This window comes from Mastigoproctus giganteus, chromosome 9 (genome assembly GCF_048544385.1).
Source record: "Mastigoproctus giganteus isolate SK-2022 chromosome 9, ASM4854438v1, whole genome shotgun sequence".
In the NCBI taxonomy this organism is placed as follows: Eukaryota; Metazoa; Arthropoda; class Arachnida; order Uropygi; family Thelyphonidae; genus Mastigoproctus; species Mastigoproctus giganteus.
Window position 1 is genome coordinate 201,480,582 of NC_143583.1, and position 20,162 is coordinate 201,500,743.

General features: G+C 36.1%; 1 protein-coding gene across 2 annotated transcripts in view; it reads left to right on the forward strand.

The window, feature by feature from the left end:
- The window catches only part of LOC150081029 (elongin-C), a 46,456-nt gene that overhangs the window by 13,381 nt on the left and 12,913 nt on the right, over positions 1 to 20,162 (forward strand). For both annotated transcript variants that reach the window (XM_090382034.1, XM_090382032.1), the window contains exon 2: positions 17,624 to 17,815. In XM_090382034.1, the coding sequence (XP_090238160.1) occupies positions 17,653 to 17,815 (163 nt within the window). In that variant the 5' untranslated portion in view covers positions 17,624 to 17,652. The remainder of the gene's footprint in view (positions 1 to 17,623; positions 17,816 to 20,162) is intronic.

Below are 20,162 nucleotides of genomic sequence, written 5' to 3' on the forward strand. Positions count from 1 at the left end.
GGCTTACCATCAAGAAGGTGTGCATGAGTGGATTTTAGGGAGGCAGGCCAACCGGACTTCTCCTAAATCTTCTGTAATAGAGAGATATTGGATTTATCAGTGTTTTAGGCTGAGTGTCTGATAACACACAGGATACCTGTTCCCCTCTAAGCCCCTTTAATGGGGTATAAATTGAAATTGAGGAAAGACAGTTATAGACTAGATGTGCAGAAATTTGCGTTTAGCCAGTGGGTGGCTAATTGCTGGAACAAACTTCCATCTGTCATCGTGCAAATTGATAGCTTAAATAAATTCAAGTAGGAACTGGGCAAACATTTAGAGGGAATGGTTGTGTGAAATGTTTTTTTTTTTTTGACTGATGCTGCATAAGCTCATACACTTGCTTTCTTGCATCACATGCCTCTATTACTGTATTGTGAATGCCTTCACAATGATTTGCCATGGTATTGCACTACCTAAAATAAATAACACTTCTCTATTAGAGAAGACTACTGTTACTTATTCTCATCAGATACCACCACACGGATAGCACCATATCAGAGCTTATTGGCTCTTCATCGGTGGGTGGACAGGTATTCTGGTGTTGCAATGATGACAGCCCAGTTGTGAAAAATAACTCCACAATATTGAAAGATGCGTGATGGTGTACAGTAACTGAAAATTACATGGTTTGTTTAGGTTAATAGCCTCAGGTGATGAAGAAGTTAACAAATGTACAGGTTTTTGCTGTAGCATCATGTTACTGTAATCAGGCATTTCTCATATTGTGGAGTTATACTTTGCAACTGGGTTATCATCATTGCAATACCAGGGTACCTTCCCACCCACCATTGAGTCAGTAATCTCTGAAATGGTGCTGTCTGGGTGGTGGTATCCACTGATAATAAGTAACAGTAGTCTTCTCTGATTAGAGAAGTATTATTTATTTGAGGTAGTGCGATACCGTAGCAACTCGTTTTGAAGGCATTTACAATATGAGATACACTTAAATGAAGCCAATTTTTTTTTTTTTTTTTAACTACTTAGTAGTTGGCTATGTGTAAATATTATGCTCTAGCACAAACCTATACGTTAGTTTCTTTGTAACCCAAAGTAACCATCATGTAACGAAAACTATATAATGCAGATATTGTAAATTGTTGAATGAAATAAAAAAAAATCACAAATCTTTTTTATTTTTAAATTCTATTCTAAATACATTATTTATATATATGTAGTAATATTTTAATTAATGATACATTTGTTTAAATGTAATTTTTAGTAATGAAGTGTAAGAATTTTTAATGGCTTCCTTGATGCTGAATTTTTTTAAAAAGGTTTACTTAATATGATAGATATTTTGTTACTGCATACACGATTCTCAATTGTATATTGTTAGCCTGCTTCATAATGGATTTAACACATTTCATATAAGAAAATATTTGTTTGCATGTATAGGAAGAACCAAATTTAGATAGAATGGCAATTTAAATTTGGGATGTTACACACTTGCATATCAATATGTCAACAATCACGAAAGCAACACATCACCTCATACTGCAACCATGTTTGCAAAGTTCTTGAACTGAAATGTGTTGGAGATTTTTAAATTTTTTTTAAATGAATTAAACTGCTGCTACAGATTAAACAAATACCACCACTTTGCTTATTGGAGGCTTGAAGTGGTGGAACCCATGTTTAGTCTCTAGAGCTAAGTTCCGGTCAACCCTTCCCTATCTCTTCCATCATGCAGTATGATTGATGACTTTTGAGGTTATGATGAACGTCCAATATTCCTTACATTTCGAGGGTACAGCTCTAAAACGGTTTTCGCAGGCTGGCCGCTAGTTAGTACACCGGACCGGACCTATTGGTAACTCTCTAGGAGGCTTCCGGATCAGCTAGTGTATAATCTTGCTACCTCTACTCTGCCAGATAGTGACTGGAGGGAGTCCGAGTAGTGTGTATGCAGGGAGCATTGTCAAGGCCACGTCATGTCAAGGATCTGGGTATATTCTTACCACATGTACGCCATATCCAAAAATTTCATTACTTCATACAGCATGTCCCACCCACTTTTTCTTACTATTGAATACACCACGAATTGTCAAACTAATAGAGCAAGCTTATCTGCGAAAAGATCTAAACCTCCCAAGGACTTCCTAATTCATTTCACAAATATACGTGGTCTCAATTCTAATCTCAACGATGTCCATTTCCACTTGCAGTCTGCCAAGCCTCATGTACTTTTTCTGACAGAATCTCAGTTATCAGTTGATTCAACTACTGCTCATCTCAGATGCCCAAATTATTCACTGTATGATTCCTTTCGCCTCAAAGGTGGTACTTGTGCATATGTCCGTTCTGATATTCCCTGTCAGAGACTTGGCAATTTGGAATCTCCTCTCTTTGATCTTCTCTGGCTTAAAATCTCTCTACCTCATTGTGTCAAATTCATCTGTTGTCTCTACCGTTCTCCCAACTCGACTAATCACTTGGAGCTCTTTGACTTCCTCTCGTTGCAACTTGACTTTCTCCAGTCCAACTCTCCTAACAGTGAGGTAATTTTCCTTGGTGATTTTAATGTTCACAACCCCAGCTGGCTTCTGTTTTCTAGTCACACTGACCCAGCAGGTCGAGATGCTGAGGCTTTTGCAATTACTAATGACCTAGCACGGATTGTTCATTTACCTACAAGAATACCGGACAATCCTAATCATACAGCCAATACGCTTGATATTTTTCTCACAAACAACCCTTCTAATTACACGGTCGAAGTGAGAGCTCCTTTAGGCACTTCAGATCACAACTTGGTGATTGTCTCTTCTCCAATGGAACCTTTATCTCAAGGCTATTCCCAACCTCGTGTTGTTTGGCATTACAAGAATGCAAAATGGGATGACCTGCGAGACTTCTTTTCTTCTTTTCCTTGGTCTGATTACTGTTTCAAAACTTCTGATGTCAACGTTTGCTCAGATCGTGTCAGTGAAATTATTCTTGCAGGAATGGAATCCTTTATCCCACACTCCACTTTAAAATCTCATCCTTTATCTAAACCTTGGTTTTCTAATAAATGTGCTAAGGCTGTTCAAGAAATAATGTTGCATATCGTAATTGGCTTGTTTCTAATTCTTCAGTTTCATTTTCTGCCCACGCCAAAGCTCGCAACAATTGTAAAGCAGTTATTAATCAGTCCAAACTAGAGTTTGAACAGGCTAAGAGTAGAAAACTTGCTTCTTGCCCTAATGGTAGCCGAGCATTCTGGTCTCTTGCCAAAACTATTGGCTGCAACTTTTGCACATCTCTGCTCCCACCTCTGTCCAAACCAGATGGTTCTGTTGTCACTTCAGCCAAGGATAAAGCTGACCTGCTAGCATCCCATTTTTCTTCCAGCTCATGTATTAATGATCTTGGTAAAACACCTCCCACCATTCCCAACACACTCCATTCAATGCCTCCTGTGGTCTTCCGTCAAAAGGATATCAGAAGGATTTTGATGAATCTCGATGCTAAGAAAGCTCCAGGTCCTGATGGTATTTCTCCACTTGTTCTCAAAACCTGTGCTCCTAAACTTACTCTCCTATTCTTTGCTGCCTTTTTTCACTTTCTTATTCTAAAGGTGTTTTTCCTTCTGCTTGGAAATTTGCTCATATCCAGCCAGTTCCTAAAAAGGGTGACAAATCCCTCCCATCCAATTATTGTCCCATTGCAATTACTTCTACTCTTTCTAAAGTAATGGAGAAATCAATTAACCGCCAACTCTTAAACTACCTCGAAACCTTCCGTCTGATAAACGATCACCAGTATGGATTCCGTCAGTGTCGATCCACTGGTGATATTCTGGCTTATGTTACCCATTTATGGACTAATTCAATGGAAAGGTTCGGTGAAATACAAATAGTTGCTCTTGACATCTCGAAGGCTTTTGATCGTGTATGGCCTAAAGGTCTTCTAAACAAGCTTCCATCTTATGGTTTGCCAACTGTTTTTAGTAATTGGTTATCCAGTTTTCTCTCTGATCGCTCACTGAGGGTGATGGTTGATGGCTCTCTGTCTTCTAACTTCTCCACTAATGCCGGTGTCCCCCAAGGTTCAGTTCTTTCCCCCACTCTTTTCCTCTTATATATCAATGACCTTCTTCCATTGACTGGAAATCCTATCCATAGTTTTGCCGATGATAGCACATTGCATTCAACTTTCCATTTTGAGAAACCTTGTCCTGCTCAATCAGCTTCAACTTCTTGAAAATCTGCTACCAATTCCTTAAATGCCGATCTTCAGGTAATTCTCCAGTGGGGCAAAGACAACTTAGTTGATTTCAATTCTTCTAAAACTCAGTCTTGTCTTATATCTCGCAAAAAGGATTCTTCTGCTCCTATGCTTATCTTTAGTGACACTCCAATTTCTAGGCAAAAGGATATATCTCTTTTGGGGATTACCCTGACTTCTAATCTCTCTTGGCACAAGCATATTACAAATATTGCTTCCTCTGCATCTAAAAAGCTTGGTTTTCTCTTTCGCTCTCGGCGTTACTTTTCTTCCAAACAGCTGCTCACTGTGTATAAATCGCAAATCCGCCCTGCCATGGAATATTGTTCCCACATCTGGGGTGGTGCCCCCAAAACCTCTCTCAGGCTTCTTGATTCCATTCAGAAGAGGGCAGTTAGGTTAATTAATGATTCATCTCTAACAGAGTCTCTCCACTCGCTGTCTCATAGACGCACTGTTTCTGCTGCATGCCTCTTCTACAGATACTTCCATGGGCACTGTTCTTCTGAATTAGCTTCTATAATTCCCGCTCTCTCTTTCAAAACAGTCCGAACACGTGCCGCCACCAGCCAACATCCATTTACTGTCCAACTTCAAACCCACAGAACCAACTTTTCATCTTCCTCATTTATTCATTCAACTGCCGTTTTCTGGAACAACCTTCCTTCATACGTATTTCCTGAAAATTACAATCTACAGAAGTTCAAGTCCAATGTCAACAAATATCTTCTTTCGTCTTCTCAATCTCCAACCCAAGCACAGTACTAAGTACTATAGGTTCTAATACCTCTCGTGTTTGGGGTTCACATAAAAAAAAAAAAAAATGCTAGTGGATCATAGGTTGTTGACCACTGGTCCAGATTATAGGATTGTTTTCTGATTGGTTTTTCCTCTGCTCATAGATGACCTTCACTAAATTTTTGAATAGCAAGGTGATCAGCTGATAATTTTACCTGCTTATACTTAATACATTTTTTACCATGACAGATAGTCCAAGCCATCTGTTACTTGATATAAAACTTTTTGCACCATAATTCTTTTGATGGAAGACCAAGGCCTTTTTTGTGACTTTGCTTTTATGGGTCTGCTGATAGGAGTTTTATACTGTATTTTCTTTCTTACATAAAACACAGCCATAATGCATTGTCTATGTGTTAATACATTTCAATTTAAACTTGAACAACAAAAGAATTGAGATTTTGCACTCAATTCTTTTGTTGTTCAAGTAACATTTCAAGTTTAGACACATTCATAGCACGTCTAAATAGTGATTGCCGTTGAACTCGATGGAGCTTTCCATAATCCCACAGCACCCTTGAAAAGGGTTGCAGCACATCAATTTGGAACTGCTGGTCTTCTATCTCCAATTTTGGTTTCCTTAAAGTGGAGCAAGAAGTTAGGAAGCTCACAACCCTTGTAAAACAAATTGGGTGCAAAATCTTCTATTTTTTCCCCCCCTCAATCTTTTGTAGTTGTTGCTCACACCTAATCCAATGGCAATTTGTTTTTCTTAGATACTCCTTTATTTGAGTCTTTCCAAAGGAAATCCAACTTAGTTTTCATACAAACAACTATTTTCTCTCCCATATTTCATTAACTTATGTATTCTAATTATAATATTAAATAAATTTACTAATGGAAACGTGGTTTGGAACAAACGCCCTGACTTTTCTATAACACAACAGATGGTGTGGTGTATTACACGAGCCACAAACATACTCACCAGTACCCATGGCAAACTGCAGTGTGCTTTAGGCATCAAATTGTGTTTTACAGGGGGAAAGGTGGGGAGCTTCAGTTAAGGTGGCTCTGCTGTAGTATTAAGGGTGGTGGTTTTTTAAATAGCAGATATTGCCAAATGATGAATCCTTACTCATTTGAAGATATCTATTCCATGTTTGAAGTGTTGTGCATAAATGTTACAAATTATGCATAGACCTTAATAACTGGAATGGTTTTAGTTGACAGCAACTACTGTTGCAAGTCCTAATAATCTACTGATAGTGGCCGAATTCTGATGGCATCCTGTTCGTATGAAAAATATACAAATATTACTGCTGAGGATGATTGGTTAGCTAATAAAAAAAATTACACTCATTACAAGTTCATTGAACAGCAACTGACAAATGGTTCTTGGAATGTTACTAGCCCTCCACACAACCACCACTCAATTTTTTAAAAAAGGGTTTGTTATGGTTAAATGTATGCATACTTGCTTTTATTTTTAAGCTAGTGATATAGGTTGCAGTTTAACTTAATTCTCTCTCCAAAGAAAGAAGTTAAGTAAGTCACCACATTTTTGTTAGAGAGTAACAATCTGTTACTATATTGATACGTAGTCTTTGATTTAAATACTGCAATATTTGAGTTATTGCATGAATGACAAATGAACTTAGCATATTGTTTTGTTTTAATTGCTTATAAAGTCAGTAACAGTATCCAGAGAACACTCAGACCTGCAGACAAGCAGGCATCCTGTAGCAACATGCACCAACTTGCTCATAATATAGAAGAGTTGGCCACTTTGTTGGAACCTTGTGTGAATAAGTATTGGGTGTCATCTGCTGTAGCCTTATACTTCAACACATGCTTGGTCATTTTGACCATATTTGATGCAATGTCCTTGAATAGAGAAACTAGTGGGTAAACCTTTTTTAATCCTTTTTTTGTGTTTCTTTGTGGAATTTTGGATGTTTTATGAAAATAAATGCAACTTGACTTGTTTGTAACTTGACTGCCCACATTAGGTCTGTTGTGTGCAAGTGACTTATTACATTGGTCTCCAAACTTTTTTGGTCGCGCACCCTTATTTTACTTAAAAGGACTAGTGCACACCCCAGAAAAAAAAAAATATATATGTTTAATATTTTTTTTTATAAATCATTTACATGAAAGGCATTATATTTAAAATCACATAATTTTAAAAGATCACAAATAAAAAAATACGAAACAAAATTAAATCGAAGTTCAAGTACAAAATGATAAGAAATCATTAATGTAACAAGCGTAGTAAATGTAATGCAATACTATTTGTTTTCTTTATAAATAATTTATATGGTATGTATTATATCTAGATTATATGTCAGTGTGAAAACAGCCCTCACGATTTTATTGAGGATCATCTCGCGCACCACTTTGGAGACCACTGACAATTTCTAATAGTGAAGATTCATCTTCCTTGTGGCGACGGAATGTCAGATTCTGCTTGGCAAGAAACAATGTGATATCAAGCAATCTGTACAAGATGTCTCTCCACTTTTTCATCTCCATTTCCATCAAAGCAATAGTTTCGGCATCAGTGGTTTTGTGCAGCCTAAGTTCTGCTGCCAATGTTTTCCACTTTTCAAGGCAACGTAGGTGCTCTTTGGATGTCTCATGGTTATGTACTTTCAGGCTCAGTTTCCACCACATCTGAAACCCAGTCACAAATTTGTATGTCGTATCTGTCTCGCTGAAGAGTGAGTAAACCATCCATGACCACAGAATTTTTTTGCCATTTGGCATCATCTTGTAAAACCACTCTTTTTGAAAGCTGGCACACCATCTTTCTTTGCTTTTGCATCTTGCCTTGCACTGAAAGGCCCATCTTTGTTCTGGAAAGAAGCACTTCCCCTTTTGATGATTTCAACCCGAAAGCAAATCTTTCTCCTTAACGTCACTCATCTCATTTACAGTATCATGGCTAGAGTCACTTTTAGCACTCACTTCTGCTTCAAATTCTGCCATTTTCGCTCTTCTGCAGAATGCATGCTAGCATCAGAAGAATCAGCTTTATCAATTGGAGACTGATGAGCAGTGTGTTTTGACGAGCCCTGGCCATCATCCGGTCTTTTGACATATTGAAGCATGGATCTGGCTAGTGTTTTGAGTGATTTATTTCTTGCCTCTTTTGCTTTCCTTTGCTGGCATCCACTTAGCCTCTTTGATTTATGCACTCCATGTGGCATGATAGAATATCCCTGCACAATAAAAAAAAAAAAAAGACATTAGCAATATTTGAAAAAAAAAATAAATAAGAAAATGTAAAATATAAAAATATTGGATATGTTAGTTCTATCAAATGTAACACTATTCTCAAAAATGTTATTGATATAGGTTCACAAATACTAATTACCACAATATTGTGGCTAAAATACTAGAAAATTTGACAAAATCAGTGACTAAAAACACCAGCAGCAAAGAAAACAACAGTGCGTGCTTGTAGCACGAAACCACGTGATTTGAAGTGTCATTGTAATTGAGTAATAATGACAGCTCTGACCGGAGTGCATGCGCATTAGAAGGTTCAAAAAGTAAATTAGCATAGAGTTTTAGCCTTGTAGGTATATTGATACAGTACACGTAAGCTGGGTTTACAAAAAATGTTTTTGTGGTTATAACTACAGGGATATTTTTATAAAAAATAATAAATTTCTGCTGAAACACTGCACAAAACTTTTATAGACAGTCATTTTGATGTCACCTGGTGCGGTCTGCACCCCTAGTGATGCCACTGTTCTTCCTTGAGCTTATTCAAATTACACGACAGGTGGAAGTTTGTTCTAACAATCAGTCACCTCCTGGCTGAAGGCAAACATTCCACACATTATCCTGCAACACCATCCTTCCTTAATTTGAATTTATGCCCCCTCACATGTAGTCTTAGCAAGAGGAAGGGTGCTGGGGCCATCAGCATTGAGCTTACCAAGTCTATTTAAGGCATCAAACACCTCAATCAGATATCATAGGTGCCTAGTATCCAAATGCTGCAATCTGCATGACTGAAACCTTTCTTGGTAAAAGCACTCTTTTCTTTCCTTCACCAGTCTTGTCCTTCTCTGTACCTGTTCAAGCATATTTAAATCCTTCCTAAAATGAGACCTCCAGACTTGTATATAATACTCAAGATGCAGCCTAGCCATGGCCTTGTACAAAGGGATAATCACCTCCTTGTCCCTGCTACCAAAGTTCTTGTACGTATCATTGACAAAATCCCATGAGCTGTCCTAGCAACTTGTCTGTAGTTGTATATTAGTGTAATGTAGTATAATGTATGTGTATCTGTTGTATATGGTTTGTTCCTTCTGTGTTTGCATTATCATTAACTTATTTAACAGAAGCAAAGAAAGTGTGTGAATCACCCTGGCAGTTTTTGCTAATTACTTTTGTTTTGTAACCAGTGCTCTGGTTAAAAGATAATTCAACAATAAAATAAAATAATAATAATAAGGAAGAATAAATATATGGAAAAATCTGGTATCACTGGTGAGATTGTCTGAAAATGGTCATTAGAGAAATTCAATTGTTATCTTCTGGTGACAGAATTTCTATTAAAAAAATCTACGGTATTACTAAACATGCATATTGTTTGTACTTTGGCTGCAAGATCGGTGATCAGGACAAAACTTGAGCTCCACATGTATGCCATATTATTTTATCACAATTTTGATAGTGAGAACATTGACGATGCTATTTCTTCTTGGCAAAAATATCAGGAATGCCCAGAAAAAAGTAAAGACAGCATCAAATGTTCTAACATATGATCTACGATAAGGTCTGTTCCATATAATAAAGACCTGCCTCTGTCAGATTCCCAAAATCATGGGATAAAGGAAGTGATGATGAATATAATGAGGATTTTTGTATTGCAGACTTTGCTCAATTGTCAACTTCAACAGATTTAAACTACCAGCCAGAAAATTATAATGCACTACACTTAATTAAGCAAGAAGAATTGAATGACTTATTGATTTAATCTTATCTGAAGAGCAAGCATCACTTCATGGTTTTAGGTTACAACAGTAGAAGTTTCTTGAAGAAGGAACTAAAATTATAGTAAATTAAAAACCATCAGTGTTTTCAAAATATTTCTTTATTAGTATTAGCAATGGCCTATGGCTTATGCTACACCAGCCAAAAAATTAAATAAATATAAAATAATAATTAATAAGAGAAAAATAAATAGAAAACCTATGCTTTTCCCTCCTCTTGTAGGTAACTATTCAGCCGACCTTTGAATTTCCCCAAACTGTCAGCCTATACCACCCATGTAGGTAACGTATTCCAGTAATTTATAACTCACTGGCTAAAATAAAACTTCTGGCAATCTAGTCTAAACATCTCCCACATAACTTGAAATTATGGCCCCTTGTTCTAGAATCATTTATAACCCTGAAAATTTCATCCTCATTCATTTTACTTATGCCTCTCAGAGCCTTAAACACTTCAATCAAGTCTCCTCTAAGCTGCCTAGTTTCCAAGCTGCAACCTGCATATTCGAAGTCTTTCCTCGTATGGATGCCGTTTTGCCAATGTCACAAGGCGAGTTACCTGTCTTCGGACCCTTAAAAGAAACACAATGTCTTTCTTTAGGTGCGGTCTCCATACTTCAATACAGTATTCCAAGTGTGGTCTAACAGTAGCCTTATATAATGGGATTATGACGTCCTTATCTCTACTAGCAAATGTCTAATAAATCATCGATAGGACACCACGGGCCTTCCTTGCAACCTGTTTACAATGCTTGGAGAACTTCATATGTGACCATATCGTAACAACCAAGTCCCTTTCCTCCACTACTGGTTTTAGTTCAACTCAAAGTGTATAAGTTATTTTGGGGTTACTGTTCTCCAGGTATAATACCTTGCACTTTACAGGATTAAAGAATAGCTGCCATTTTTGTGACCATCTCTGAAATCTATCTAGGTCACTCTGAAGAAGCAGCTCTGCTTGGCAGTGACATTAACCAATCTTTACATCATCTGCAAATTTAGACATCATGCCCTCTATCCATCGATGTCATTTATGAAAATCAAAAACAACAGTGGTCCTAATACTGATCCTTGGGAACCCCACTTCCTATATCAACCCAATCTGAGGAATAACCATTTATCAAAACCCTCTGCCTCCTGCCATGAAGCCACCCAGCTATTAATCTAAGGATTTCCCCGTGATTCTAACCTGTTCAAAGTAACCGTTCATGTTGAACTGAGTCAAATGCTTTGCTGAAAGCCAAATAAAGTCTTAAATTATTCCCTAAATCCAGCTCTTGAGTGACCCTGTCAAAATAGCTAACCAGATTAGTTAAATATGATTTTCTCTTTACAAAACCATGCTGAGTATCCTTCAGAATTCCATTTCTATGTGAATGATCCTGAATTCCATCCTTGATCATTGTGTCCATGATTTTCTCTACTACGTGAAGTTCGGCTGACCGGCCGGTAATTTCCCACTTCACTCTTAGAACCACCCTAATGTATTGGAGATACATTGGCACTTTTCCAATCCAATGGAATCGCTCCCGAATCCAGTGGTACTCTAATTGTTTGATTTTAATAATATTATAGACATAATTTTTTAAAGTTACTTTCATTGACAATTATTTAATTTTATGATGGTAGTTCTCTAAAGTTCTCTGAGCAGTGCAGATGGGCTACAAGAGTAGCTCATGGTGTCTTGTCAATGATATACAGGAATTTTTCTAGCAGGGATAAGGAGGTGTTATTCCCTTGTATAAGGCAATGGTCGGGCCACACCTAGAGTCCTGTATACAGCTCTGAAGGCCTCATTTCAAGAAGGATGTAGAGCTGCTGGAACAAGTATAGAGAAGGGCAACAAGATTAGTGAATGGAACAAAGGTGTGCTCTTATGAAGAAAGGCTTTAAATTTTGCAAATTACAGTGTCTGGAGACTAGGCACCAGCAAGGTGTATAAAGCCTTGAATGGTTTGAGCATGCTCAATGCTGATGGGATTCTTCCTCTTGCTCAGAATAATCACCTGAGAGGGCATAAATTCAAATTGAGGAAAGACAGATGTAGGATAGACGTGCGGAAATTTGCCTTTAGCCAGCTGGTAGTTGGTTGGTGGAACAGACTTCCATCCCTTGTCATGGAAGTTGATAGCCTAAATAAATTTAAGGCTCAGCTGGACAGGTATTTCGAACAAACGGAGGGGTGAAGTGGAAGTGGGTTTTTTTGGCTGATGCTGCATAAGCTTGCTTTCTTGCATCATATGCCTCTACTAATGCTAATTAGCTACCCGTTCACTTGAAACATTTCTGCCCCCAGAACATCTAGATAATATGTCCAGTTGGGGTAAGAGATAAGAACTCTTGAGGTACGTGCAAGAGTTACTTTGACCAGTATTATCAGATAAACGTGTGTCAGTATTACCGACATCCCCCCCTCCAACTAGCAGTTTCCCTGAACCTTTAAGGTATCCTCAATAATACTGGTAAAAACTTTTGCACCACCTTTGTTTAAGTGTATCCCATCTCTACAAAACAAATTCCTTCTACCTACAAGTGTGGGCCATGCTGATAGAAATTTCCTCCCTAAAGCCTTGCAGAGTGCTTCAAGTCTTGGAGTTAATCCACAAGGCTTTTAACATATAATCCCTCCTATCGTGTCTGGGCAGAATTGCAGACACACAGACATTGTGGTCTAGCTTGCAGCATTTCCTCAGCATGGTCCTGTATTTTTCCAACAAATCGTCAGATCGTGTATGTTTAATGTCATTAGTCCCCACATGAATAATAATATTCTCTTTACCCCCCTTAAAACCTGACAATCTGTTGGTGACATTATTAATAGTTGCTCCCGGGAGACATACCTTGGTTCTACTTCACCTATCCTTATTACAAAAAATATTCCCCGTTTCCCTGACAATGGAGTCTCCTAATAAAACAATGTCCTTTTTAACCAGAGTAGTTTGCACTTGGTTTTTCTGTTTTGTGGCCCGAATCGGGTGTGCATCACTTGGTAGACTGCTGGAATCTTGAGTCCCTGACGAGCTCCCAGATTCATTATTCTCAAGGGCAAGCCCATTATTTCAGTGACTCAGATTGTTCCATCAGTGCACCAAATTGTAATTTAAAATCGGTGCACACTCCTTACATCAATCACAAAGAAAAGAATCCCCAGGTGAGCTATGATTAGTCACTAGGTCGACCCTGGAAAACATTCCACAGGTTCTTCAACGGATTAAATCATGACTCACCCATAAATCGCCATCGGCTATTTCCGTGTGAGTCATGATACCCTGTGACGTGTTTAAGGCAGATCTCGTAACTACCATTATAAAATTAGTTAAATATCAATGAAAATTAACTATTAAAAAATTACATCTATAATATTATTATAGTATTATAAATTATTATTATTATTGTATTATAAATTATAAGCAGGAAAACCTATAACAAAATAATCCAACAATATCTAAATAAATCAAATATTTAAAAGCACTAATCAACTGTAATCCAATCTACTTAACTGAGGAGCCCTGACGAAGCACGTCCGCTCACCTCGAATGCCAATTGTCAGTGGAGAACTAGACAAATGCTATATAAGCTTGCTTTCTTGCATCATTTGCCTTTACTACTATTAACATAAGCAAAGAATTTTTTGCTGCTTTGCTTTTGTGCTGTTAGCCAAGGACTTCTTATAATTTGCTTTGGCTTATTAGTGCAGGTCTCTGTGTCCCCTGATTATTTATAATCATCCTGTGCATTTTTAGGCATGTTTGTGCATGCACACACAGTATATGCATATGCATATATTTTCTTTACCATGTCCTTCTGTCTGCATATGATAACTCTCAGTGGATGGATTTTCATGAAATTTTATATTTGGACCGTTTAAAAATATTTGTTGGGCCATTCCAAATTACATAAAAACTGGACAGATGGAACTCCAACAATCATTATTTCTTTTTTCCATTCAATTTGTATGAAAAAAAAAAAAAAAAAAAAAAAATTGTGTAAACTGTATGGATAAGTTTAGAGAATTTATAATCTTAGTGATTAACTGATAAGATAACTGTATTTACTTTTACTTCTATTAGTCTCAAAAAAGGGGGGGGAAATCATTTAATTAAGAAAAAAAAAGTACCAAAAACGTGTGCACTGAGTACATTAACTAACTTGTTCTTCTCTGCCACTAGTTTCATCAGTTTGTTTCACATCCATTTAGCTCTAACCTTGAACAGCATCTCATAGTTGGTATAAAAAGCCTAGTAGCTTCTGTGATTACCAGTTGATCCCATCGAAAAGAATTTAAAACTGTCTAAGACCATTGTAGACTGAAATCTTTAAATTCCACTTCAATACACTGATCACTGCCACCCAGTGGTTCCTTTATCCAAAGATTCTGTTAGCAAAGCATCGTCAGGGAACAAAATCAGATCAGCTGTATTCTTTTTCTTGCTTCTAAGATCGTAGTGTAGAAAAAAGTCATCCAATAAATCCAGAATGTTCTACTTCTATGTATGAAGTGACCAACCTAGAAGTCTAAATCATCTGTGAAGTTAAAATCCTCCATTATAAGACATTTTGATTTACTTTGATCTACTTGTTCTTTCTATATAGTTGTTCATTATACCTATTACAGTCAGTTGCCTTGTAACAAACTCCAATTCATATTTATTTTCCCAGTGTTTGCTACATCAGACCAGCTTTATATTTCACTGGCAGCTCTCATCATTTGGGAATACTGTACCATTTTTGAATCAATACTTTTTACTTCTATTAGTCGTTTTTGTTGATATAATGAGCCAATACTTAAATTTCATTTATTGTGTTCCTGTGTTTAAAGGCAGGTTAATGTCTTCTGTTAAATTCAACAGGTTTTGCCAATATTTTTTAAAATTTTTTGTTGATATATCAATGTTATATATCAATGTTTTGATATATAAGTTTGTACTTATATATCAAAACATTGCTGAAAATATTCTATCATGAACACTGAAGTTCATTAAGGTTAGCAAGAAATGTTCACCCCTGCCTTCTTTGGGGCTAATGATGAAATATTTTAATAACATGACTGGAAACATTTTTATATGAGGTCAGTATATAAACTGGATAGTTTAGAGCAGCGGTTCCCAAACTACTGAGATTTATGAACCCCTTCAAAAATCAAAACAAGTTTATGGACCCTTTCAGAAAAGCGTGTGTGTGTTTTCTGAAAAGAAAATTCAAGGTATTGTGTGAAACAACTCAACTTTATTCTTATTTTTATACAGATATATAATAATAATTTTATCAATTTGCTATACATAGAATGAATAATTTGAAATATGTATATAATTATATATACTAACCATATCAAAAATAAGTAATGTTCTATAACGAAATTCGCTGTGATTCTATCAGTATATTTTTTAAGAAATAAACACATTACTTGATACCCTCTGAAAGTTTCGTGAACCCTCTGGGACTTGTCTATGGACCCCAGTTTGGGAAACGCTAGTTTAGAGCATAAATGCAATTCACAGCTGAGTTAACAGAAAAGGAACTCATTATAATGTTTCCATAAACATTGTTTTCCATAGGGATTAAATCTTCTCTTTGAATTATCATATACTAATTCAAATATGGAATACTATTCCATTTTTGAAATGTAGTATTCATAGTGGCAATTGATGTAAGAAAGCAAGCTTATGTAGCATCAGCCAAAAAAAAAGGAAAATTCCAGTGCACCTATCCATCCCCCTCCAACAATTTGTCTAGTTCTTCCTTTAATTTATTCAAGCTGTCCATTTCGACAACATCAGATGGACGTTTATTCCAGCAATCAACCACCCGTTAGCTGAAGGCAAACTTCTGCAACCATCCTTCCTCAATTTGAATATATGCCCCCTCATGTGCAAAGTCTTGTAGCAGGAGCATATCTTCATTACTGTTGTTAACCACTTTTCCAACCTTTGTATCATCTGCAAACTTGGACATTAAGCCTGATATACCCTCATCAGTATCATTAATAAATACAGAAAACAACAATGGGCCAAGCACTGAGTCCTGTACCACTCCACTAATAACATTAGTCCACAAAGAGCAGTGTCTATTGATAACCACTCTGTCTTCTCCCACTCAACTATCCATTTATTCATAGCAGTGACTTTCTCTTAATGCCACACTGCTGCTCCAATTTGTACAGCAGTCTTTTATGTGCACCAGTATCAAAAGCTTTCTTGAAATCCAAATATATGATATCAATATTATTTTTTGCATCTAGTTCCTTTGTTACTGAATCATAGTATTCATTCAAATTGATCAGACAAGATCTCCCATGCTGTAACTGAAGTATAACTGTATGCCTGTCTAGATGGTCATGCCTTACTTTTTTAACCAGACTCCATTATTTTCAATGGAATACAAGTTAAGGTAACAGGTCTGTAATTACTCATGTCACCCTTTGATCCTTCTCGTGAATTGGGCATACATTTGTACATCTCCATTCCACAGTGATCTCCCCTGAATCTAACAATGCTCTTGTATTGCCAATAACAAATGACATTTATATAGCTATTTAAAGTCCTTATCCTTAAAGTCGTAGTCATGGAAAAGGGGGAAAAAATTAGGCCATTAGCTTCTAGTAGTAAAATATGGAACTTCTCTACTCCGAAAAACTATATATTACATTGCATCTGATTACTGACTACATTATGCACTTCATGGATGGTGACAGTTTATTTTGGTGGCTTAAGCAGGTTATATTTTAAAAGGTCTTATGTTAGTTTTTAGTTTCCATTATTGTTAAATAATTTTAACTTTTTATATATATATATTTTATAAATATTATTTTGTGAGTTGTAATTATATTCCACTGATTATTATTTTAACATGGATTTATAAAATTTAATTCTACAGAAAACATTGTTTCATAATACATCTTCATGACACAGTCATTATATCATTACCTTTTTTTTTTTCTCAAGGGTTGCAGCTTCTCAGTACAAATATCCAAAAATTGCTTCTCAACAAAAGATTACTTTAGTTCAATTAGAAGCATAAGTTGTGGTTTCTTATTAAGATGTTTATTTTAAGATTCATCAGGGGCTAAATTTGTGTTTGGCTTGTTATGCTATTTTGTTTTGGAAAGTGGAAAATTAAACTTTGTTCCATTTTATGGAGAGGCAGGGATATAGTAAAAATTCACTTTTTTCAGTAATTTTGTAATTTGTTACATGAAGTTGCTACCCAAGAGTTTCCAGCCTGTTTAAAAAAAAAAAAAAAAAAAGCTTTTCATTTATTGGCTAGTTCATTGTGGCCCTTTAAGTACTCCCCTAAAGGAGAATATTCAAAGGGCCACCTTGAACTAGCCAATATGGTAATATGCCTTTCCAGCAATTCTGCCAGTCTTGAACCCCTCCCCATTCCACTCTACCTTGCAGTGCCTTTTGAGTTAAAATTAATTTTAGAAATTGAAAAAAATCATGCAGAGAAAATGAATAAATATGGAGGCAAAGCAACCAGATGTGTGTTTGCTCATTGTCTTTCAGTGTGCACCATATTTCTGAAATTTTGAGCAGATAGAAAGGAAGTTCAGAAACTTTTGGGTAATTCATTTATTGTAATACTTAATTTTTAAAAAAAATTAAGTATATAATTTTGCTTTTAAGGTATTGTTGGTGTCTCCTGAGAAGCAGCCATGTCAGATGATAATGAAAAGGAGGAAGAAAGAATATATGGTGGTTGTGAAGGACCAGAGGCTATGTATGTTAAACTGCGATCATCAGATGGGCACGAATTCATCATCAAACGGGAGCATGCCCTTACTTCTGGTACTATTAAAGCAATGTTGAGTGGGCCAGGTTAGTTAACACAAATTTTAATTAAATTTTCTAGTAATTAGTAAAATATCAGAGCTACAGGGCTCAGTAACTTCCATGATTTTTTAATATATTAAAAAGTAAGAGATTACCTCAATCTTTTTCGTGGAATGCTTCCAGTCAATACTCGCCCATATGTAATGAATAAAATAAGATGAAAAAAGGTGAAAAAAACAAATTAATGAATTTCCTCACTCATAGAGATACAACCAAATCCGATGCACAATGGAATCGAAAGCCGATAACCCGACCCCGAAACACATCAAAACACCGCAGCAAGACCATGAGTGCGAGAAGACTAGAATAAATGTCAGAATAAATAGTTAAAACTGCTTCCGATAATAAATAAATAAAACCACAATTAAAAAGAATAAAAACACTTAAAATTAAAAGGATTAAAAGTTACAATTTGGATGAATACTCAAATTAAACTAATTAATCAGCTGTGCATTTTGTTTAATTTGAGTATTCATCCAAATTGTAACTTAATTTTAATAGTGTTTTTAATCTTTTTAATTGTGGTTTTAATTATTTATTATCGGAAGCAGTTTTAACTATTTATTCTGACACAGTCTTCTCGCACTCATGGTCTTGCTGCAGTGGTTTGATGTGTTTCGGGGTCGGGTTGGGGCTCTCGGCTTTCGATTCTGTTTTGCATCGGGTTTGGTCGTATTTCTATGAGTGAGGGAATTCATTAATTTTTTTTTCATCTTATTTTATTCGTCACATATGGGAGAGTATTAGCTGGAAACATTCCACAAAAAAGATTGAGGTAACCTCTTACTTTTTAATATATTAAATTTTTCAAGATATGGTTCAAGCACTACCTGGTTTTTGTGCTGGCTTCCATGACTTAGAGTAATAACCTTGCCTGCTACTTGGCAAGGTCTGAGTTTAAATCCAGTCATTAACAAGGGACTTTATTTTTTTCTTCTTATTATCTCAGATGGGGCTTGGGATTATGAAACAATATTTTTGGGATGAGAAACCAAAATTAAGAAAGTTTTTTTTTTTTTTTTTTTACATCCTACAGAATATGACTGCCTTTAAATCATGGACAGTTTATTTGCACATACTTATCATCCAAATCTGACACAACCAGTAAGTGTACCAGATTTTGATGTTGAAGGCTTCCATTCACTGTTTATCTCCATGCTATACGTTTTTCCTATAAGGTTTTTAGCCCTATCCAGAGTAAATGCTTTTCTTCTAATATCTGCTTGACACATCACTATATTTGGGGTGCCTCTGGTCTTATTTGATGCATCAGCATGTATGTGTTAAGCACCCCTTGTCTTCACCGCATCTCTTCTCACCTAATAACTTGACTTCTGTTGGATGAATTTTCATAATTTTTTTTTTTTTTTTTTTTTGGTTCTTTTAGGAAGATTTGTTGAGCCATCCCAAATTTCAATAAAATTGGACCAATAGAAATCTTCAATTATTATTTATAATATATATTTTTTTTCACACAAATCACATAGGCTATCCATATATTGTTTATTGTTTGTTGCCATGCACTGATTGGAGGAATTAATATGCAATATGGTGGATGCACAGAAACAACTTTCTCGGTTCACACAAGTTATTGATTTTTGTTTTATATACACACACACACACACACAGTGCTCTCTTTTTTAGGGGGGACGGTACGCAACGGTATCGTGTACCGGCACCTTTATTAACAGTGGCGCATGACATTTGGGTGCAATGCACTTCGAAATTTGTAATATTCCGTAAATTTTTTTCACATTTACCTACTATTCAAATAAGCTTAAAATTATTTAACTAAATTTATATTTTTTACTGTCTATTGTTAAGATATTTTCTATATAAAACTGTATAACCATTTTTATAATTCTAAATTACTCAGGCACACCTCTATTTAATGAAGTCCTTTTATAGCGAATTATTTTGAATTCCCCTTGGAAGTTACATTTAAAATAGTTTCTGTTGAGTAAAGAAAATTTTCATATAGCGAACGGATTAGGAAAGAATTAACTCGGTACGCACTGTTCGCATTTCTGGCCTTCAGGCAATTTGTGCTGCTGCGCGAATTAAGAGAGCAAAAGGGATTACCATTTTATAACTTAGTGGTACCTGGTAAAACCTATCTGACCGCCTATCCCACAAATGGAGAAGTTGCACTGGTCAAGAGTGAGCAGATCAAGGTGTATTCCCAATGGGCTCTGGCCCACCTTCTACTGCAGTGGTGTCCAACCTTTTCCCATACAGAGACCATATTCAAAAAAATTCAGTTAATTTCTTTAGTGTGTTAAATTTTTCATATCTTGTTGCATGTAAAAGTAAAATTGAAAATATTCGAAAA